The sequence below is a fragment of the Camelus dromedarius genome, chromosome 12, assembly GCF_036321535.1.
Source record: "Camelus dromedarius isolate mCamDro1 chromosome 12, mCamDro1.pat, whole genome shotgun sequence".
NCBI classification, from domain to species: Eukaryota; Metazoa; Chordata; class Mammalia; order Artiodactyla; family Camelidae; genus Camelus; species Camelus dromedarius.
Window position 1 is genome coordinate 37,679,376 of NC_087447.1, and position 24,317 is coordinate 37,703,692.

At 48.8% G+C, this 24,317-nt stretch overlaps 1 protein-coding gene across 1 annotated transcript in view; it reads right to left on the bottom strand.

Annotated features, from left to right (window-relative positions):
- INSC (INSC spindle orientation adaptor protein) overlaps positions 1-24,317 on the bottom strand; it is a 62,868-nt gene that overhangs the window by 25,580 nt on the left and 12,971 nt on the right. Inside the window, exons 5-6 of the mRNA XM_064491884.1 lie at positions 20,915-21,028; positions 15,190-15,315 (exon numbers count right to left, since the gene is read on the bottom strand). Coding sequence (XP_064347954.1) covers positions 15,190-15,315; positions 20,915-21,028 — 240 coding nt within the window. The remainder of the gene's footprint in view (positions 1-15,189; positions 15,316-20,914; positions 21,029-24,317) is intronic.

Consider the following 24,317-nt stretch of genomic DNA (forward strand, 5'->3'; position numbering starts at 1 on the left):
CTGGCTCATCACAGCAGGAGCCTGAAGGGTCCCCCACCACTGGGTTCTGGGCGTCCCAGTGCCTGAACCAATTCCTGTAGCGTCAGAATACACACAAGATCTGCAGTCACACCCACCTGGGTCTGAATTCTGCCTCTGTATCTTACTACCTGGACAATTTTTGTACCTAATTTGAGGCTTTATTTGGGAATATAATGGGAATAAAAATACCAACCTCAGAGGATACTGAAATCTGGAATCAACTGAGAACATGCATGTTCAGTGTCTGCCACATGGTGGCACCATCATCCCACCTCATCCCCATCTGGTGGCTGCAGCCACCTCTCCTAGACTCCGGGGCCCTGAGTCTTAGTTCGCCTCAATTCTGCCTGCCCCAGCTTAGGTCTCCCAACTGAGCTTCTCTCCAGAGCTCCTTTCCGCAGGCTTCTCTAGGACTAAGACCCTATGGAGAACCTCAGCCTTTTGGGTTGGGGCCCCAAGTTTAGCCACTTGCTTGGCCAGCCTTGGATCATGCAGCCCAGAACTAGAAGTCCTAGAATGTCAGTGACTCCTGTTTTAATACCTGACCAGGAACAGTAAGATGAATAATGACAATTCCTCACAAGGAAACCAGCGGAGAGTCCCACCCATGCACCCCTGTATAGTTCAGCAAACATGTACTGAACACCTACATTGTGGGTGCTGAACTAGACAGACTGATGCAGAGATGGATCAGGAATAAATAAAGACAGACACATAGAGAAACAAACAAAAAAAATGAAAGGGAGGGAGAGAGGGGAGGGGAGAGAGAGAGAGAGATCATACGTTTAAAAGGATGTGGAAACTTGCCTGGTGCAAAGCCCAGCCTCTCCAACCCTCTCTCACTCGGCTCTCTGGATCAACTCCCACTGCTGAGAACTCTTTCCCCTTCCTGGGCCTCCATGATACCCCACTCTGGGGCTCACCTTCTCTCCAGCTAACTGCTTTTTAGCCCCAGGTTTGGCCATCAGCCCACTCTGTACCACCTCAGTCAATAGCACCCAAACCCAAGTGGCCTCTATGACTCTGTGATGACCCCCTAACCCAGCCCTCCATCCCGGACCTTTCCCAAGATCCACATCTACACTTCCAACGTGCTGCTGAGTCTCTGTGTTCAAGTCTAAAACTGATTTCTCTGGATATTTCACAGGCGTCAAGCCCAGGTCACTTACAGCTGAAGTGCTCACCTTCCCTGCCTCCCCTCCTCACTCCCTCTCAGACCCAGGTGAGAGGTCAGCTCCTCTGGGAACAGACACCTGCCTCCCCCAGACAGAGGGTCCCAGTCCTCCCAGCTGCCACACCACTCTGGTCCAACCACAACCTATATCTTGTTGGATCATCCTCATCAATTTACACACCTTTCCCTGCAGTAGATCTGAGCTGCTCAGGGCAGCTCCTGTACAGAATCCTCTCTGGTCTCCAGCACCCAGCTGAGGCCTGACTCACAGAAGTTAACTTGTGGAGTGTGGGCCGAATGACGAGGAAATAGTGGTTCAGGGAGGGGAAGGGACTGCCCAGGCCATGAAGCAAGTTAACACCAGGGCTGGGACTCCCATCCTGGCCTCCCCTCTCCTGGCCCTGTGCCCCCTCTCTGGGGCCCTTGGAAAGGGCAGTGAAGGGAGAAGCTGGGGAGAGGGCCAGGGCAGTGGGGGCTGCTGAGCTCAGTTAATACAGTGAGCCCAGGAGTAGCCCAGCCCGAGGCCAGCTTCCTCAAACACTCGTCCCTTCTCCGGAGAGTCTCCCTCCCTAAACACCCACTTCTCATCTTCAGTCACAAACTTAATGATGCCAAGAGAACAATCTCATCAAAGCACTTTCACATCCCTAAAGAAACTGCTGCTGGAAGCACTTAGAGGTAATTAGCTTTTACACAGAGCGGGATGGGCCTGGGCCTGAGGACAAGCTTTCCTCACAGAGGGCATTCGAGGGGTGGGTGGTGAGGCTGGCCTGGCCTGGTCACTACCTGGGCTGCAGGACTGATGCACCCGGAATCGGGACACAGGGAGCTGATGCATGCTGAGATTCTGCCCAAGGAGTGGGAGAAGGGGTGTGGAAGCCACGCAGCTGAGGAGCCCAAGCGTACTGTAAATCCTGTAAACATCACATCACATTTATGAGCAATGTCCTCCTACTGATTTCTGGAAAAGCATCAATGGTGGTTTTTATGTGACTATCTCAGGGACACAGGCTAGTACACAAAGGCCACCCTATAGCACTGGTGCTGGTCAGCTACTTCCTAATTCCTTTTTGCATGTTCAGTCTCTAGGGAAAGGCAGAGGAGCTGGTTGCCGGGTTGTTTAACGGGTAAGCAGAATCCTGCAAATGCAGTGGTAACTCCGCCACGGGGAGGGAGCATGACCTAAAGACCTTCAAATTACCTTCTTCACCTTTCTGGCCACTTGGACCCCAAGAGTCTGCAGGGAAAAAAAAAGACAAGTGGGACCACAAAGCAATTGAAATCCTTCTCATGGGTCAAGGCAGGATGGATCTGTTTGCCCAGGGTACAGCCAGAGGGACAATTCAATCACAGTCAGAGAAGGAAGCAAGGGTCACGCCCAAGGAAGCAGAGACAAGTGTGGGTCAAGGGACAGGGCAAAGCATTTGGTGGAAAAATGAACCCCTGGGCCAGAGCAGGACCTGAATGTGGGGTGTAATCTAGATCAGGGCAAGGTTCAGGACAAAGTCTGCGAACACCGTAAGGGTTAAAGGCTCACTCTATAGAGTGACAGATTTGTTTTAAGGGGTGGTGGCAGAGCTGAGCACTCAGTAGAAAGCTACAGAAGGTGACGCAGGCCTGTAGGAGGGTAGAGTTCTCATCCTCCCAAGTGAACGTGTCTCAGACCCCACTCAACCTCTTCTGCTTTTTCAAACAAGAATCTCTGATGAAAAGCCAAGTGCCAAAATAGACAAATAGAAATCTTACTGTGTAATAGGGAATGGAACAATGCATGGAAGGAATTATATAACCAGTCTGGCAGCCAACTCAGTGACGAAGAAAGAGATGCTTTACTGAGGTGGAAAGAAATCAATGATTAAGTCACTTAAGAATATAAATAGAAAATAATTTCCCTGTCAAGTGGGTGATTTTCCTTAAAGCAAATTGTTTTAAAAAAAATGCTCTGGAGGCATTTGGTGGTGGAAGGAGTGGCATTTGTGAGAAGGTATGGAAAGACCACTAAGAGAAAGTTCCTCTCCCTTTGGGTTGGGGCTCCTAGGCATGTGCTGATGTGAAGATACCAAGTTTTCCGCAAAGCCCTCCTGGCACAGCTGGGATCCGAACTGTATCAAAGTGCTTCTAGATCCGTCATTATTTGCCTAGTTCTCAGATGATTAGGATCATATGGAAACGTTTTAAAATACTGATGCCCAGGCTTCACCACCAGAAATTCTGATTTAATTGCTCTGGGGTGGAGTATTCGCATCAAGATTTTTAGAGACTCCTCAGGTAACTCTAATGAAGATCCTCAGTTAAGCACCACTCTTCTAGAGGTGCCTGTGGTACAGTGGAAGTCGCAAAAACTTAGGAGTAAAAAAACCTGGGCTCACAATTCAGCTGTGCTACTTGCTGACTTGGGGAAATGAGCAAGTTACTCGTCTTCTCTAAGTCTCAGTATTCTAATCCTTAAAATGATAATATCACACTTAAAGAAGGTATACATCATACACACACGCACGCGTGCGTGCGCGTGCACACACCACACACACAATGGAATACTACTCAGCCATAAAAAAAGAATAATGAAAAATTATTATTATTAAAAAAAATAAAGAAATAATGCCATTTGCAGCAACAGAGATGGACCTAGAGGTGATCATACTAAGCGAAGTAAGTCACACAGAGAAAGACAACTATCATATGATATCATTTATATGTGGAATCTATAAAAATGACACAAATGAACTTATTTATAAAACAGACACATAATCACAGACATAGAAAACAAACTTATGGTTACCAAAGAGGGAAGTGGGGGAGGGATAAATTGGGAGTTTAGGATTAGCAGATACAAACTACTATACATAAAACAGATAAACAAGGATCTGCTGCATAGCATGGGTTATTATATTCAATAACTTGTAATAACCTATAATGAAAAAGAATATATCTGAATTACTATGCAGTACACCAGAAACTAATACAAAATTGTAAATAAACTACACTTCAATTTTAAAAATGGTAATATCACACTTAATGAAATATCAAAAGCATCCTCCCTGAAATCAGTAACAAGACAGAGATAGCCATTATCATTACTCCAATTTAACATTTTACAGTGGCCCTAGCCAATGCAATTAGACAAGAAAGAAAAAGAAATCAAAAGGTATAATGATTGCAAAAGAGGAAGTAAAACTGTCATAATTTATAGATGACATGATTGTGTGCATGTGTACAAAATCCAAATCTGTATAAAATCCAGAAGAATCTACATACCATTAAAATTAATAAATGAATTTAGCAAGATCATTAGATACAATGTTCAAAATTGTATCTTCTATGTATTTGCAACAATTAGAAAATAAAAAATTTTAATAAGTTACATTAGCATAAGAACATACCTAGAAATAATCTAAAAAAAGATGTGCAAGATGTCGACATTAAAAACTCAAAACATCACTGAGAGAAATTAAAGGCAGTCTATATACATAGAATACAAACTTGTGGTTGCCAGGGGGACGGGGAGTGGGAAGGGACTGGGATTTCAAAATGTAGAATAGATAAACAAGATCGTACTGTGTAGCACAGGGAAATATATACAGGATCTTGTGGTGGCTCACAGCAAAAGAGAACGTGACAATGAATGTATGTATGTTCATGTATAACTGAAAAATTGTGCTCTACACTGGAATTTGACACAACATTGTAAAATGACTATAACTCAATTAAAAAAAAAAGCAAAAGGCAGTCTATATAAGTAGAGAGGTATACTACATTTATCAATTGGAACTCCCTATATTGTTTAAGATGTCAATTATCCAAAAATTTATTTAAAAATTAAAAAAAAACCCAGTCAAAATCTCAGCAGGTTGAGTTTAAAAAGCTGATTCTAACTTGTATATAGAAATGCAAAGAGTTTAAAATTATGAAGATAATCTCAAACAAGAACAAAATTGGAGGGCTTATACTACCAAATATTAAAATTTATTATAGACTTTTAAATATATTAGATGGGACTCAGCCACGTGCCTTATTGTCACAAGAATGGACAAAACGACTAACTGAACAGAAAAATAGTCCAGAAACAGACTCACAGATGTAATAACAGCTTCGCTTTAACTCAGTGGTGAAAAGATGACCTTTTTGATACATGGTGTTGGCTCAGCTGAATTCATATGGAAAAACACTGAAACTTGAACACTAATACAAAATTAATTTGAAACAGATCATTAACCTCAATGTGAAAGGTAAAACAGTAAAGCTCCTAGAAGAAAATATAGGAGAATTTCTTCATGATTCTGGGGAAAACAACCCTTTCTTAAATGGACACAGGAACATTAACTATGAAAAAAAAGATCAACAAATTGGGCTTGATCAGTTAATTTCTGTCAATCAGAAGACACCATTAGGAGAATGAAAAAGCAAACCACAGTCTGAGAATATATGTCCTCAATACGTAACCTGACAAAGGGTTTGTATGAAAAATATATATTTTTTTTAAGTTTATAAGTCAATAAGAAAAAAGACAAAGCTCATTTTTTCTAAAGGGCAAAAGTCTCAAACAGACATTTCACAGAAGAAGACAATAAGGATATGGAAACACGCTCAGAACTTCTACTTATCAGGAAGATGAAAAATGAAGCCATCATGAGAGAGCACGCTGTGCCCAAGCAGGCCACCAGCAGGGCGCTGCGCGTTTAGCCATCACAGACTTCACACTAATCATTTGTACTTTAAAAGTAGCCCAAGGGAGAATGAAACATGGCTTCGGAAACTGCGTGTTCATTATCTCTGTGTGTGTCTTTCCATCTCCCCTCCCTCTCTTCCGCTCTCTCACCGCTCTTCCCTCTCCCCGTCTCTGTGTCTGCATGTGGGACCAGGGGACCCACCCCTTGCTGTCAGGGGTGGCGGATGCTGGGTCCTGCTCTGTGCTTTGAGGGCTGGCCTGCTCCCTGCTGCTGGTGCCAGGCTGTTCCCAGGAAGCCGACCCTCCCTAATTTAATTCTGCCCCCAAAGCCGCACATTCTGTCTTCCCTCAGTCTCCTCACTGTCTCCCCTCCCTGCTACAGCAATTTCCTTTCCCTGCTGGTCTCAAAACTAACACTTGCCCCACTCGAGAAGCCAAGGGGAGGCCAGTGCGGAAGCGCAGGCCCCACCTCTGCACACGTCTGGTGCCCTGAGCAACCCTGGCTTCCCTGTGGTACAGCCTCCCTCCTCCCCAGTACAAGCATCACGTTCACATCTGACTGCTTATTTATTTCCTGTTCTCACTAGATCACTTGGGGGTGCAGCCAGGAAATGCACTTTTACCAATGTTTTACCCCACAGAGCTTACTGCCCCTCACCCCACACACACACACAGAGTTCTCAACCACAGGCCTCCGTCTATGAACTCACAGGGAGGGAGGGGGGCCCAGCTCTCTTCTGACAACACACACCAACCACCCCAGAGAAGAGGCACCAGAATTCCCGGCCCAGCCAGCACAACACTTTCCAACTTTCGTCCATCACTTTCATCTTCCAAAATCACTTCGTATGACGCACGATACCAGCAGAACAGAGACTCCACCCACCAAAGGAGAAAACCCAGGTTTATAGGGGTTAGGAATCTCCCTCGTGATTCCCCAGCCAACCAGCAGCAAAAGAGGAGCTGGCCCCAGGTTCTGTCCACGGTTGCCCAACCTGGGGACAAGTTCTGCTTGGGGACCTAAGAACTTGGGCTCAGAGCTTTAGGAGGGAGAGGAAAGGGGGAGAGGGGTGGGGACAGAACAAGTTTCTAGGACCACATGGTGCAAAAGGGGGCTCAGGGTAAATCCCACATAGAGATTTTTAGCCATTCCGCCCTTGCTGAGGGGCCCTACAGTGTCTTCGCTCCCCCACTCCCAACCCACGCTGGGCCTGGAACTGCTCACAGGCTGTATCTGAGTGAAGTCAGGCAGCCTGCCCTCTGGGCTCAGCCTTGCTGGGAACAGTGGGAACGTGGGTGTGCAGGTGACTCTGCCTCTCTGGGCCTCTGTCCTCTCATCTGCAATGGGGGAGGAGGCACCAGCACTCTTCCGACTGTATTTATTCATTCACGCAGCAGAGTTGTTCATCTGTGCGTGCAAGCCGCTTCCCTGATGGGCCCGGGGTGGGTGAGATAGTGCCTGCTGGTGGGGAGGCTTAGACAGAGCTCTGGGGTCAAGAGCGAAGATCATGCTCCCAGAGCTGCACCAAGTACCTGGGGAGCACCAAGGGGGAGGAGGGCCGTCAGGAAGGCCGCCCGGAGACGGGGCACTGACAGATGTCAGCGGTGCTGGGGAAACACTTGGCTGGGACAGCCCAGCTTGGGCAGGTGCCGCAGGGCAAGGAAGCCCAGGGGACGGATAGTGGAGGAATCTGAGGGGAAGGGGAAAATAACTGACACTCATGGCACATTGACTCATTTTGTCCCCATAATCTGCAAGGCAGGAATTATCACTTCACTACTCATAGGATGGCACCAGGGCTCAGAGGGGTGCACGGTCAACCCATAGTAAGTGGTGAAGCCAGACATCAAACCAGGTCCGTGTACCAGAGGGGAAACGTGCCAGAGGTGGCTTGCTCAGAGGGCACCTCCAGTGCCAGGCTTGGGGGTTGGATTTTGTCCAGTGAGAACTGGGGATGCTTAGAAGGGGTCCTGTTCCAGGAAGGCAGAGGACAAATTCACAGTCAAATCCTGGAAGTTGAAAACATACTAGATTACAAGATGTATCCACAGCCTCCTCCTGGAGGAAGCTGCTGAGTAGAAAGAACATTCTGTTTCCTTAAATTTGCAAAGCACGACCCACACAGGACATAGCCTGGCCCTGACCTCTGGTTTGGTGTGAAGCCTTCCAGTTTTGCAAGCTCCAGGAGACAGCCCCAGGCAGGGCGGCAGGGTTGCAGTTTCAGCTTTTTCCCACCAGACGGCGCTGTCGCACGGCGCACAGGGACACGCCGAGGACCCGCTGAGCTGAGTCTTTGCCGCCCGCTGCTTTCAGAGCTCAGGCTTCCTGATACTTTCTCCAAACTCCAGTTTGGAGTGGGGCGCAGCCCCCAAGCCAGCAGGGCCTTCCTTCAGTCTGGACAATACTGGCCCACAATATCTGCGTGAATCTCGCTGGGAGAGGCAGGGGGAACTGCGCAGTGTTCCTAATTCTGTTCTGCCCATTCACGCCTTGGCCTCCTTCAAGTTCCCCCACCCTCCCCAGGGCCTCTCTGCACAGTCCTCCCATCCAGGAGGTTGAAGGCAGGCGCCTGGGGGCGTGAGGACTGGAGGAAGCTGATACGTCGAGGTGGGTTGAGCCCCAGAGAGGGGTGAGGGGACATCTGGATCTTCATTCAGAGGCATTTTCTCTCTCCATTTCTCTACAAGCTGCTCCCAGGTAAAGACAGGGCTTCAAGTCAAATTAAGCAAGAGCTCTCACCTGGCATCCAGATCCCCTCTCTCCCCACCCAGCCTCACTAACATATTAGAACTGACTCCATGAAGACAAAGTAGCTGCCTCACCCTGGGGTCTGTACACGACCGTCTCTTTCCCCTAATGGGGTGGGAGTTGGGGGTGGCAAATGGAACCTATGGCTGGGAGCAAAAATGAGGCTCTCAGCCCCAGGCTCTGCCTCTGCCAGCGTCTCTACGCCTTCCATCCTCAACCTCCCCCTCTTTAAAATGGGCATAACCATCTCTCCCTGCCTTCCTTGCAAAATGATTGTGTGACTCAAACGAGCAAAAGGATGAGAAAAACTGGTTAACCTTTTCCACAGATATACTTATTTCTGACCATCTGCAGCCTTACAGGCTGCAGGTAGGGGAGAGAAACTTCTGTAAAGCAACCACTAGAGACACAGAGCCTCCCCCTCCGCACACTCCACCCCCACCCTCCACTCCCAGCACTCTGCTCCCTCCTGCCCGGAGTCTCTGGTTTCCCACCTCCCCTGAGATGTCAGGACATCTCAACCCCAAGGAGCTGCCCCAGGAAACAGGGGTGGGGTGAAGGAGCTGCATGGAGACAGGCAGCAGTTTCCCATCCCCCACCACAGATGATTTTCTTCTCAGACTTGAAGCTGAGCCCTCCTCTCCTCCCTTACTCATCTCTAATTTCTCCAATGATTTTCATTAAACGCTTCTCGTCTCCAACACAGGATGAACTCCTTATTTGAAAAAAATGAAATCAGAGGGAGGGGGTGGGAATAAAAGGAAACTTTTGAAAGCCAGACTGTCTCTGGTTTCAAGGCTAGAAAAGGAAAAGGCAGTTACTAGAACCTTCTTGGAGTTCTCTGAGGCTGTCTGAGCATAGGGCTTGGAACGTCCCCACCCCTTATGGGCCTAGACTCCAGGTTCCTGCCCCACATCCCCAGCCCCTCACCTGGACCACAGTCCCTGGTCCAGCTCTAGTCCCCAGTTGCCTCCAACTCCATCCTGGCCCCTTGCCCTGTCCAAACCCAGCCACAGTGCCCTGACCCTCCCATTAGCCACTCAGAACTCCTGAACTCAGACAGGGCTGTTGCAAAATCCCAGGATGCTTTTTGGGAGTATCACAGAGTTTCCCCCAGATCAACCTGAAAAGGTGAAAACAAATGGGCCAGGGAGGAGGGAAGGAAAGCAGAAACAGGTGAGTGCTTCCTCCACACAGGACCCACCCATACTGCTGCCTCATCTCTATGGCACCCCCTCGGACGAGGTGTCTTTGTCCCATTTGATAAAGACGGAATCAAAGTTCAGAGAGGAATCACTTGCTCCCTAACCCAGTCTGCCTCCCCCGAAACCCGCAGTCTTCCCCCTTGGAAATGCCAGTCCATCTTTCTGCTCTAGTCCTCCAGGAAGGCTGCCCGGACCAGTCCAGGCAGATTGGTTCACCTGGCCCAGAAAGTTGTGTCCATCTGCTTTCAATGGGCTGTGCTGTGTGGCTCTGGGGCCCTCACTCCCTCCCTGGCCCTCATTTCCTTCATCCCATCTCCTCCAAAGTGGGTCCAGAGAACACTGCCTCCTCCTCTGGACTCCCCTAATCCACTGAGCACAGAGGTCCTACAAGACTTAGAGCCCCACTGACCTACCAGCCTGCTGTGGAGCCCCTCTGCCAAGGCCAAGGCCAAGGCCACTTTCCCCTGGCCTGCCTGGGAGCTCCTCTTTGGTGCTCTGGGAGGAGCACTGCCCCCTTGCTGCTGCCTTCACAAGGTGAGGGTGAGGTGGCGCCACCGGCCTGTAGCTTCTGATGGTCATGGGGCTGCCACTCAGCTACCCTGGGTGGGAGGCAGGGAACACAGCTGCCTGTCTGTCCTCCCCAGGACCCAGAGCCGGGACTGGGGAATGAGGGGTGATTGATTTCTTGAGGACACAAGGGAGGATATTTCCTAATACTTGCTGCCCCAAGGGGACCACAATGGTGGTGGCCAGGATGAACCAGACCTCTGCAAAGAAAAAATGAAGCCCTGAAAGAGCCTTCAGACACCTCTGGAGAAGCCTTTGCTGTATCTTGACTTCTTGCTTCTCCAGACCTGCCCAGGGAGTATTCACATCTGCCCCCTTCCCAGACCAATACCCAGAGCTTGGTTCCTGGGAGCCAGTCCCCTGCAGTCCCTGCCTCAAAGGGCCAGCTCTTCCCAGAGTCCCCGAGTATAAAGAACATGGGCTTTAGAACCAGCCAGACTTGGGTTTGAATCCAAGCCTTACATTCATGAGCTGAGGGAACACAAGCTCTCTGTCTCAGTTTCCTCACCTGTGAAATGGAAAGGTCATGGAGACTCGTACTCCAGCCCCACTGATCTCTCCACACTGTGCACTGGGCAGTGTTTTGGACCACATTAGCGCCTCCTTCTGGCCTGCCAGCACTCCCTTCTTCACCAGACCTGCATCCTCCTGAGGCCACTGATACTCAAAACCCCCGAGACTGGCATCATCCCTGCCATGATCATAATAGCTACCATTTATTCAGTGCCCAGTGTGTGCCAGGCACCACGTGACTGCACATCTATTCATCTCTGACAGTCCTGGGAGGTAGAGTGCATCATGTCCATCTGACTGATGAAGAAACCACACCTCTACAAAGTTAAGTAACATGCCCAGGGAAGCACGTCCAAGTTCACAGGTGGAGAAGTTTGGATTCCAGTCCAGAAGACCCTGATTCTCCAAGGCTATGGTGTCCCCACCACGCTGGGCTGCTTCACAACAAAGTGTGATGAAAGAATGAATTAGCAGCAAGATGAGACGGTGATAGACTGAGTGAGTGAGCAAGGAAACGATGGAGAAGGGAAGAAGCAGGTGACTGAGTCAATCTCTGGCCACGTGAATACCCCAGCCCGACAGAGCTCGGGCATCACGCAGCAGGGCCGGGAATGGATGAGGGTGTCTGGTGACCCGACTAGACTTATGCTCCGCTGGGCTCTGTGCATGATTTAATGAACCACTTTAAAGCTGGAGGGAAGTGGGGGGAGCCACACGACAGAGATGAATTTCACCAAATCCAGCACATTTCTTGCGGCCAATTAATTGGGATTTAGGGAGGAGGCCAGGCCAGTAAATCAGGGGAAGGCTGTGTTTGACATTATCTAAGGAGGGCACGAACCGTGCCTGGGGAGTGGGCAGCTGGCGAGACCCCTGGGGGCTCGGCCCCCCCAGCCTGCCTCCGCCCTGCCTGTTGTGCTGCGGCTTCTACTATCTGCCTGTCCCTGGACTTCTCCACCTTTCACCCTGGACATGGACAATGGCCGCACCTCATGGGACCATCTGAGGCTAGCGCTCAGCAGTAGGATCACAGATGGCAGCAGGTGACGGCAGGACCTGGGGGAGGGGGCAGGTGACCCAGGCCCTTCTGGGTGTCTCTAGAACTTCTCACAACTTTGGAAGCAGCATGATGTGGAGGAAAAGAGCATGGGTGTTGGCCTCACAATATTGGGTTGGAATCCTGAGTCCACATAATGTTTCGCAGCCCAGGCTGGCTCTGGCCCAGCAGAGCTGAGACTGAATGACTGCCAGGCCATTCGTTCGCTGTGTGCTCTTTAACAAGTTACTTTCCTTCTCTGAATCTCCCTTCCTTCTACAAACGACTTGGAAAATAACAGCAGCAATGGATTAACTATTAAGTGACACCATGAAAGGAGGGGGTTAGCAAAGTGCTTGCCCAAAGCAAGTGTTCGATAGATGTCAGTTATTGTCCTTTTAATCACTGTCACAATGTCCTTATCACCTGATAGAACAGGGGTCGATAAACATTCTCTGTAGAGCACCAGAGAGAAAATATTTTTTACTTCGTGGGTCACATGGTCTCTTGCAATTATTCAATTATGCAGTTGTACCAAGAAATCAGACATAGACAACACCTAAACAAAGGAGTCTGGCAGTGATCATTAAAACCTTATGGGTCAAAAGTTTGACTTTCACATAATTTTCATGTGATACAAAATATTCTTCTTCTGATTTTTTTCAACCATTTAAAAATGAAAAAAAGAAAAAAAAACCATTCTGAGCTCATGTGCATGCCAAAACAGACAGCAGGCTGACTTTTCCCTCAGGCTGTAACTTGCCACCCCCTGAGCTAGTGTAAGTTCAAGAAGACAAGGAGTTTTGTCTGTTTAGTTCGCTACTGGACTCCCACCCCATGAAACAGTGCCTGGGAAGTAGCAGTCGATAAATGTTTATGAATGAATTACAAGCTGTGTGATTCTGTGCGGACATCGTTTCACCTCTTTAGGCCTTGATTTCTTTGTCTGTATAATGGGGATACTTGCACACTCAGGCAAACGTCTGATGGAATTAGGCTGCCTGTGGAGCCACTTGGCAAGCTCTGACTGCAGAGCTGTAGTTCCTGTTTCTGACCACACGGGGGCTCCTTTCTGGCACGTCTCCGTCCTGCTCAGTGCCTGGCACAGAGACAGTTCAGGAGTGTCTGTGTACGGATAGTAACCTGACCTAGAGGAGGGGGAAGCCCAGGCAGTGTGACCTTCTGTGCAAGCTGGGGGTGGGGGCAATGAGGACATTGTCCAGAAACAGCAAGGTAGTCTGGGCTTAGCTCCAGGGATTTTGGGGGTGGGGCGGGGGGCGCTCTGAGAGTATCTATTAAACCAGCAAGGCAGTGAGGTAGACGGGGCATTAGACTCAGAGGGGATCCAAACCTGGCTCCAAAACTTACTATGTGGTTTTAGACGAGTCATTTACACTGGCAGAGACTCAGTTCCTCGTCTTTGGAGACATGAATACAGTGCTCACCATACAAGGTTCTGGTGGGTTAATGAAGGGATGTGTGTGAGGGGCTAGCTCAGCACTGGGCGCTTAGTAAGTCCTCAGGCGTTGAGCCCCTCGTCCCCTTGCTCTGCGGGGTGGGGTCCGACTCCCAGGCCGGCAGCCCACCTGGCCTGGGAAAGACGCGTTTGTGTATTCTGGCTTTGGAGCAGCCTCAGGAAGATGGAAGGAAACACTGCCTGCAGCCTTCCCAACTGCACGGGTTTTCAGCTCTAAACCAAAAAGACCAGCTGATTTTCTTCCCTGGATTGAAGTTTTCCTGCTCTGAAAACTCTCTAAAGCCAAGAAATCCACTGCTTTGGGAGGTCTAGTGATTCCAGTCCCTTCTGTTTTCTCCTCCATTCTTCCTGCCAACCAGCATGAAAGAAGGCAAGAAACAAACCCGTCTGGCCATTTTCCACTGTCTAAGGAAGAAGAATTTATGGAAGAAGAGAGGATTATTCAGCACATGAAGATGGAAATGCTCAATACATTTACTTCACAGAGTCTGTCTGTCAGTCTGTCTGTCTCGCCACTGCCCCCTCCTCCACTTTGCCACTTAAGTAAGCACACAAGTACAAAGGGAGCACTTGACCTTGCGGAAGGGGTGCACTCTGTCCAAAGGGCTGGCGCTAGCTCCTCCACCACTTTGCTGTGTGGCTTCAGACAAGTTACTTCCCTGTTCTGAGCCACAGCCTTCTTATCTATAAAATGAGCCAATTTCCCATGGACCCTCCATCCTCAGCTAAAAGCACCTCTGAGCCCATGATTCTGTGACCCTGTCCCACAACCTGAGTAGATTTGGAAAGAGGCAGGGTAGAATGTAAGATGACCACCTGTTTTGGAGTCCAGACCAAAGTGAAGAAGCTAGCGGAAGAGTGCAGGTTTTCTGGGCAGCCAGGACCAGACCGTGGGACACGGATGCAGAGGAAGGGGAGCCCTTTGCTTGGCTCACCCTTGTTTAGGCCAGTCACAGGGACAGACTCAAGGTACCTACGCCCAACTCTGCAGGCACCACAAGTGTCACCAGGACATCCCAGGCCTTCCTGCCTCTCTTCCATAAGCATTTTCAGCATCTTTCCTTGAAACGTGGTTGAGAAATCCCCAAGTGTCAGCCCAGCCTCCCAGCCTTTCTGGCTTCAGTCCCTGAGGGCCCGTCTGCAGGCTCAGACCCACTCAGGCCCAGGGGGAGGAGCAGCCCCAGCCCTCAATCTGAGGGGAATGGGGAGCAGCAGCTGGAATCAGGCACCTTGCCCTAGGCTGGCGAGGAGCAGGGCATCTGGACCTGTCAGGTCACCACCTTCCCTCCAGCCCTGGCCACCCCCATCATGTTGACCCATCACACGCTTGGACTCCAGCCTGCCTCTCCCTAACCCAAGCCTGCTTGCCCAGGCAACCAAGCCCACCCTGCTCTTGCCCGTTCTGTCCCCTGAGGAGCTGGGTCCTATCATGAATGAAGGGCCAACCGCCCTCAACCTCGACACCCCTCCCCACCTGACCTGCCTGCCTGCTGCTCTGTTTCACCCTGGACCTGTCGGCCACTCCACCCAAGAAGTGATGAGCGTCCCCTTGGTCCCCGCCTCTCCTGGCCGAGCTCCTCAGTCTCCACCACCTTCACGTGTCATCAGTCCCCACAGTCACCACCCCAGCAGCCCCATCTGAAGGATGCCTGGGGAAAGGAGGGACACCTAGGACGTGCTCCGTGAAGAGGCCCAGATGGCCACCAGGTGTCTACCTCCTCCCCTGCCACCCTCCTGGCCCTCAGCGACCTCAGGCCGGGCCCAGCCAGCTGCCCTCTTACCTTCTCCAGCTGGTGGACACCCTCCTCCACACAGCAGATAGAGGCTAGCGTGCGGAGTGCCTGGGGGTACAAGCACCGGAAACTGTCCTGCCGGCAGACCTTGAAGAGCGCCACGACCCCACCCTCCTGCCGAGAAAGAGAAGATGTCATGTGACCTCGCTGTGTGCCCTCTCCTGGGGCTGACTCTAGAATAACTGACATCTCTCACTGTACTTTGGGGCCTGTAGGGTGGCAGAATATGTCACCCCAAAATACGTCACTTTGACTCAAGGATTATTTTGAGCTGTAGGCCCTTAAGAAGAAGCAGACACAAGAAAAGCTCTCTGCCCTTCCCCTATTTGCCCAGAAGCAGGACATAAATTTACAAAGATTGTCCCCTTCCTCCCTCTATTAGGAAGGACAAGAGTTAATCACTGGAGACAACTTTAGACCCTTATCAGCCTGGATTCGGCACAGAGGAATCCACATAGCACACTTCACTAACCAGCCTTTATCTACTCCTAGCTTCCCATCTATGTGCCTTCCCACCATTTGCCACACCTCAAGGTTCACTTTCTTTGTCTTATTACTGCTCTAAAAATGTGTTATTCCTTTGCTAAGATGCTACATAAGCCCAAGCTCTAACCAAGCCTTTGAGTTACTCATCTCTGACAGGTCCCCTGTGCACGCGCTCATAAACTTGGATGTTTTTTCTTTCGTTAATCTGTTTTTTGTCAGTTCAATTTATAGGATACCAGCCAGAGAACCTAGAAAGGTAGTAGAAAGAATTTTTCTTCCCCTCCGGTTTCTATGCACACACACGCACACACACACACTCCCGTGCATGCTGCGGTGAAATACCGGCTCCAGAAGTAATGCCACCCTTCGTTGGATAAACTGGAGGTGGGATCCCCAGATGCTGCTGGTTGGGACTGCAGGGGCCAGGACAGGCACACGTGCAGGGGCCAGGCTCAACCCCATTCAGATCTGCTCCCAGACTCCTGGCAACCCCCTCTCAGCAACCACCGTGGAGCAAGCCTGGAGTCGTCTGAAATAGGTTCTAGAAACAAGTCTGAGCAGATGGAGGGAACTGAAGCCTAGATGCCCCATGCTGGTCTCACTCTGCCAGAGACCACCCGTGACTTCTCAGATCCTCCCTACCACTATGGCAGGCACACAAAAAGGAAGTTTATTTACAGCAGTAATATAATTTATTTCCACTTTTGGATGGAAAAACTGAAGTCCAGATGGGTGAAATAATCACCCCAAGTCCACACTGGTCCTGTTTAAAAAAACCAAAAGCCCTTTAGTACTGATAGCCCAGCTCCTGAGTGCAAGCATGTACTTTTCTTTTCCTTTTGTGAGATTAGTTTATGGAGACACGTTTGCCTTGTAGCAACTTCCCAGGAGAAATCTGGGAGGACTTCTGGGAAGAATCTGGGAGTGAGGCATCCATCCTAACTGGACATTTTTATTCTATAAAAATCACTGAGCCACTTTAGCTCCCGGAGCAAACTGAGAGAGCCAACAGACCATGAAGGGGACTCACCACGGCGCCCAGCAAACCGGAGACAACACCACCGTGGAGTTCACGTCCAGAGCCAGAAGGCTGGCTACCCCACACCTGGCTGTGCCCTGTTTCCTCCCTCTCCCCTTCCCTGAGGGCTGAAGGGGTGCGGAGGGGCAGCAGCAGGAAAGAGTGCGTGAGCAAGTGGTCTGGACCTGGTCCACAGGGGCACTCGCCTTTCTCCTCACCATTCTCGGCTCTAACTGAGCCCACTGCCCTCTGTTCCCCAAACTGAGAAAGCTATTACAAGGAGAAGGAGGTGGCTGGGTTCAGCAAAATTACCATCCCTTGTCAGATTTTTGAGAACTCTTTCAACAAAAACTTTACTCTGAACAGGTGCTGTTCTGTGTCCTGGGGACGCAGCAGTGACTGACTGACAGGATAACGTGTGAGAAACCAGAAGCAGCAGCAATGACCACTCCGGCCGGGCACCGCCTCCCTGAAATGTCACCCTATTTCGACAAAGCACCTCCCCTTCCCCGCAGCCCACAGAGATGAGCTCAGGGCCCTGGGCATTCTAGGAGTTTGCTGCCTGTCACTGCAGGGACCAAGATGAAAGTGTCCGACGCTGGGGGGTGGGGGGTGGGGTTCAGATTTCTGACCTTTTATAATCAGCCAAGAGTGATCCTCACCTTCTGTATTCCTACCTCCTTTTCAGGGAGCTCATTGGAAGGGAAAGGGTCATATCTTAGGACTGGTAAATTCATTCCTGTAGATACCATGCTGGACACCACTTCAGTCCCCATCCACACTGAACTTATGGTCTGGTGGACAGCGTTAAAAGCAGGAAGAAATCTGGGTAGAGGTGTATTGAAACAAGACAGGAGGTGCAGGGTTAAAAAGCACAGGGCAGGAACTCCCGGCATAATCTGAGGGAGGCTGTAGGAGGGTCAGAGAGAAGCACTCGGATTTTAAATGCACATCATTACTCCGATATAAATATGCTCTGGTGTGGGACAAGACACTTAACCCTCTGGTTTCTGCTCCACAAGCCTTTATCCCTGCGTTCCTACTTTCCCAGTTCCGGGGACATTTGATAAGGGTTCCACATAAAGACCCTACTCAGAGAGTCTCGGACATAAAATCAAATTACTCTTTAAAGTGAGAATTAAAAAACAGGAAACATATGGTCTCCCCAGTGAGCCTTGCTGGTCATTAATGACCTCCCTCCAAATGTAAATATTGATATGCATGTATGTGTTTAGGTATGTATGCATATGTATATATGCATGTATTTTTATCTAGTCATATATAGTATAAATATTATTTATATGTGTAAAATGATAGATAGATAGACGTGGTAGGTAGGAGATAGATATTCACATCTGGAACAGACAATGAAGAAACAGTGACAAAGAAGGTGAGGCTGGGAGCCAGGACCAAGGTGACAGCCTTCCCTTGGTCCAGGAGATGCTGAGTCCAGCAGAAATCTGTTTAAGCCTCTGTACCCATTGCATTGGATTCTCATTACATCCTTTGCTAAGCCTGTGAAAATGGTCTTCTCAGCATTTTCAGCTCCTTGGAGAGGAAGGGAGAAATCCTGAACCCAGACTGAGGAGATTCTGGTTCAAATCCTGGCTCTGCTGCTGGTTACCTTTGGCTAAAAATGGGATCCTGCTAGCTCCATGACTCAGCTGTTGGAAGAAGAACTGAGTTAACATCTCAAGGGTGAAAGGGCCAAGCACCCAGCCCCCGGGTGAGGGTCAGGCTATGTAAGGCTTCCTGGTTGGAAGAGTGTCCCAGACCCTCATGAAAGGTATCCCAAGGGCTGGAACCTGTGGGATGAAGAGGTGGGGGGAAGTGAGATGGAGTAGTCGTGTGGGCCACTCTGAAACCCCATCTAGGACCCAAACGCAGCGCTCAGCTTAGAGTGGAACCGGGAATCGCCTGAGCTGGTGGAATCACGCTGTTGGCTGGGGCTTGTTTAATTTTATAGAAAGCTCTGGGCTCAGAGCCCAGCTGTATAATGGTATGCGTTATTCAGACAGACGTGGGATAAGCTGTCATAAAGCCAGAGGGGCCCACTCGTGGGGTATGTAGGCTCGTGGGTTGGGGGTGGGAATAACAGAGGAGCTGGAGTTGGGGGGGTGGCTGTAATTTTGGAATTTTCTGTGCTCTGACTCAGGAAGGGATAGGATTTGCTACTAGCATAGGGAGAACTGGGTTTATTCCTTGGCCTTCACAGGAACCCAAGAGGATGAAAGGATTGACCTCAGACAGGTTGCCCAACAGCTCAGATGGATAAAGGGCCCAAAGACAGGCCACACTGGGCCCCAAGGAGGTGGTGAGGGAGACCACTGTGGGGAGCTGCCCCACGTCTGTCACCATGTTGGGCACATTTCCTGAGAATCAAGGATAAGGATGCTGTGCAGGGCATACCAGAGACTCCCAGAACCCCACACAAAGCGATTCCGCTGGATGGAATAATCTGGCCATCTTCCAGGCTGAGAAGATGGGAGTCGTCCCTGAACCTTCCCTCTGCTTCAACCCTCTGTCTACTCCCCACCAAGGACCGGAGACATAAGAAGGGTGAGATTAAGATTCTGGAGTCGGCAGATTTAGTTAAAATCCCAGCTCTGCATTTAATGTGCATGATCTTCTCTCAAAGCCTCTGTTCCAGCATCTTAAACATGGGAATTATCATTATAACACACCATTAGAATATCGGGAGGATCGGATGAGAGGATGAATGGAAAGCGTAGCACACTGCTTGACATACAGAAAGGACACAGGAGATAAGAAAGGTTGTGGAGAAGGGAGGAGGGCCCTGGAGGAGGGGGCGAGAAGGAGGCAGGCAGGAGGAAGGTGGGGGGCGCTGCTAAGAGGCAGTTCAGAACAGCAAGCAAGAGCACAGTCTTTGCTGCCAAACAGCCAGGCACCAAATTCCAGCTTGGTCACTTACTAGCGGTGATTTTTAAAGCTCCCTAGTGATGCTAATATGCATATGGGGTGGAGAACTTCTGAGCCCTCTTTGTCCCAAGAAACTGAAGGGCCATGAGTGGAACCAGAAGTCTCCACTGTGGGCTTTAGTATCATGAACTCTGAATTAAAGGGACTTGGGTTCTAATCCTGACTCCACTCTTTATCCAATGTGACCTTGAGGAAGTCTCTCAAACCATTTCCTCAACCACAGATGGGAACAACATGGCACCTACTCCTACTTGTCAGGGTGGTTTTATGATTTAAAAGAAACGTCTGCAAGGCATTAAGCACAGGGAGAGCACACTCAAACGTTAGCTATTGCTGTTCTGTACAATTTACTTCTCCCTGGACCAGACTTGACAAGCCCTGCTCATCCAGATTTCCTTAAGGGCTTAGACCAGTGCTTCTGAGAGTGACCATGCCCCTCAGAATCACCTGTAGAGCTGGTTACAGTGCGGCTTCCCAGGTCTTACGCTAGGACCTCAGTGAATCTTGGGTGGGGCAAACCATCTGTGTTTTCCAAACCATCCCTGAGGGATGATGATTCAGAGTTAGCACTGGGAACCACCGAGCTGAAGACTTCCTGTGACTGGCATCTTCCTGTGACTGGCATCTTAAGTCTACTGAAGGACATAACTGCTTCCACTTAGATCATCGTTCTATCTCCAACAGTAATGTCATTTTTCAAGTGGAAAATAAAAAGCAAAAATTAAACAGAAGACCTTAGTGAGGTCCTAGGGCTCCCCAATTGCCCGTATTTGCTCTAAGTGTTTGGACCTTGAATGCAGGGGCAAATTGACCATAAAGTTAACGAATTGTAACACCCATGGTAATTGATGAAAACCACTGTTCCTCTCAATTTTGTCTTTTCCTCATGTAGCATTGCCATGGCTGCAGGCATTTTCAAGACCCAGCCCAGGACCTGAGTTAGGGGATATGTTTGGCTTGGGTTTGGTGGGGTATGTGAAGATGAGGAAGGAGGGTTGATATTTATAATAGACACCACGTGAACAAAGATGATAGAGGATCTGGAGGCACCCTCTTCTTGTCTCAAGTGGGAAATGAAATCAGAGGGACTAGTCCCTATGAAAGATGGAGACAAAAGGCCCAGAGAGGGGAGGTAACTCTTCCAAGGTCACACAGCAAGTACAAGCTAGAGCCAAGACAGGCTTCCTGAGCCAGCTGTTCCCACCAAACTAGCTTTCTCACACTCTCCCCAGGCTGACCTGTGAACTCGGCCCCAACCATGGAACTCACCTTGGCTATGATTCGGCACAAGGGAGCCCCCTCCTGGGTCAGGCTGAACAGGTTCCCTGTGGTGGATTCTGTGGTGTAGATATTGTCTGAGGCATCAATTTTTCTCACCAGTGCCTAAGAAAAGAGAGTAAAGTGTGATGATCACTCACTCACCTACCTTCTGCCTGTCTTCCTTAGTGGAATACTAGTGGATCCACACTCCTAAGAGGCCCCTGAAATCTACAACCCTGCCCCATCCACTGTCCCACGATGGTGAGGTTCCATCCAGCTTTGGGAAAGACATGAGTCAGGATGAGGTCTGAGCTACTTTTCAGAAATACGGGATAATTTCAAACCCCTGGGGCATGGACAATGAATGTGCCTTGATCCAGTTAATCAGAAAATCAGCTCTCAACACCGATGGGCTCAGCAAGCACCTTTTTGCTATTCTGTGGGCTCCTACTGAGAATAGGAACCATCAGTTAAATAAACAAACCATCAAGTTGAAAACTAATAAGTTCCTACAGGTATGACCAAAGAATTTGCTCATTTTGGATGGCCAGTGGCTAATGGCAAACTCCAGCTGGGTGACGGGTTCAGGAGATGAGTCAAGAGAAACACTCTACTAGCAGCTTCCTGCTCAGGCGACACTCGCCTTGGGTGGATAAGCCAGGCCAAAATGGCAACTCTGGAATCCTGTCAAAGAATGGGTAGCTGAGAGAGGAATGCCACACTGATGAAGGCTGGACCTAAGGCTGGTGGTGAGAGAGCTGGGAATGTCCCAGCACAGGACCCCGAGAGGCCCAGGAAGACAAGCAAAGGGAAGTCACCAACAAATGAGATATGAAGATTATTCCTAGAAGAGTTTAGCTGATTTCTCGGAAAAAGCTTTTCACGTAGCTTAAAACCACTTCATAATCAGCCATTTGTTTTGAAGCATGTGATTCAAATGATTCCTACCTGCTAATTAATGCTCGTTGCTTAAGTTTCTCCCGGGAGGTGTGGCAATAGAAACGGGGAAGACTTGCCTTTGGGGGCCTTGTGCAAGAAAGTAAGACCTCTGGGAAGCCTCTTGTGCGGTTTCAGTTGCCATGTTTATTTGAAAATATTCAAATAGGTTTGTTTTCAAATAACCCTGCTATTATAGAAAAGACACAAGGAAATGACGAGACCTGAATTCCAGGGCCAGCTTGCCTTTTTTTAACACGGTATGTTGATGAGGGAGTATGTATATGATCAAAAGCATGGACCTCAGAGCCAAACTGCCTGGATTCAAATCCTGGCACTGCCTCTTCTGCCTCAGTGCCCCAAAGCACATAACTTAGGCCTTCTACACCTCAGTTTCCTCATCTGTAAGATGGTGGAAACAACTGGCTCTCTCTTACGGTGATGGTACCCATCCCTTAAAGCTGCTAATATATATAAAGAACTTCTAAAAGTACCAGGCACACAGAAGCAAAATAAAATGGCTAGCAGTTATTATCTTGTGACCTTGGGCAGTGGAGATAAACTTCCTATGCCTCAGTTTCCCCATTTGTAAAATGATTTAAATTTTACAAAGGTGGTTTGAGGATTAAGGTAAATAGCTCTTCCTTACTCAAACTCATAGAATTCTTCACACATAGCAACATGCTAGTCTTCTACATATAGCAGCCAAGATTACATGTGCAATTAATCAGACTGTATTAAATATAAAAATTATTCCCTATGATTGGATAGATGTCTCTTATAAGATTTTAACAAAAGGTAAAATTAACCCAAGATTCATCACTGCAAGTCTCTATAATGAATGTGCTTCTTAGAATCCTTTCCCATCGTTACCAGAAGCAGTTATGTAAGTGATATCAGTGCTAACACGAAAATGCAGGCTTCATACTATTGGGGTCCTGTACCTAAATGATAATTACCTAATGTTCCTGATTAGTGTTTGCACTTGAAGCAAATTCGCATTACGTTAAACTGTTCAAACCCAATGTCTTTTGCAATCATCTGCAGCTATTAGACCATTTATGTCTGAGGATAATTTCTTGTTAACGTCTTTACCCATTTATACCACAATTACACCTCAAAGATGTCTCAGTGAGTCAGCTCTCTGACAATGAAAAGTGGAAAGCATCCTTTTCACCAGGATCAATTTGGGAAGATACAAGATCAAAGGCTCCACGGAAATCATCAAGGCTCTAAGTATCACAATGCGTCAGAGCTGGAAGGGCTCTCCAAAGTTTTGTTCAAGATTTCCTTCCAAGTTGAGGAGATTGAGACACAGACATCTGACCAAAGTTATATATGTGGTATGTGGGGGAGTTAGACTTTAACCCCTGTGAATTCGACTTCCTGTTTTCCAAAGTCAGTGAATCCATGTCTCTCAATGCCAGCAGGTCCTCACAGGGACTAGTGGAGATGGAAGTCTCAAGACAAGGAGAGAATCCAGCCTCATGAGTCGCTGTCACCATGCAGCACAGCTCTCCACCCCAGCTTCCATTAGTATCTACAACGCTCCACCCTGTGTCCGCCAGAGCTTCTGCTGCAGGGGGCAGAGGTGACCGAGAGCCCAGCTGCTGCCCCTCTACATCCACCACCGTGTTCCTGTTAGGGCCATACTCCCCCTGAGCTCCTCCCAGCCAGAGGGGACTGAGCACGGCAGGGGCACCACTGCGAGCCCGTCACTGCGGGACAGGGGACTCCTCTAACAGGTGACTTTGGCTTAAGAATGGAAACAACGTAAAGGAAGATAGATCGATTAAATCAAATGGCAGAATTTTTTTTAAAGATACTCTAGGCAGATATGAAACAAAACAAAACAAAAGATCTTGAAGAGCGGGAGAAAGGGATAAAAAAGGGTTAAGGAGAGGCGCACAACTGAAAGTACTCTAAATAAAGAATTTGAAAGGAGGGATATGTTTGTAATTTTTTCCTCCATCAGAAAGAGTGACTACAGCCCAGTGATATTTATCAAGAGAGATAAATTCTCACACAGAATCCTGGGACAAGTTCCTCAGAAGGAGGCAGGAAAATATTATGAAACCTCTTTCAAAAGCTTCAGACAGAGGGGAGGGTATAGCTCAGTGGTAGAGCACGGGCTAGCATGCAAGAGGTCCTGGGTTCAATCCCCAGTATCTCCATTAAAATAAATAAATAAACGAATAAATAAGTAAAAACCTAAATAAATATATTAAGCTTCAGTTAGAGATGCCATAGACAGATCCAGTTAGGGCAGCCCAGCCATACAAGGGGATTGCATAAATGTGGGTAAATTAAAGATGGTCACAAATTCTTTGCTACTTTTCCCCTAGAGCAATAGATTCTAATTTCCCCCCTTGTAAATCTGGGCTGAACTCAGTGACTTGCTTGACCAATAGAAGCCAGCACTTGGCAGAAGTAATGTTTCAGGACTTCCAAGACTAGGTCATAAGAAACCTTGAAG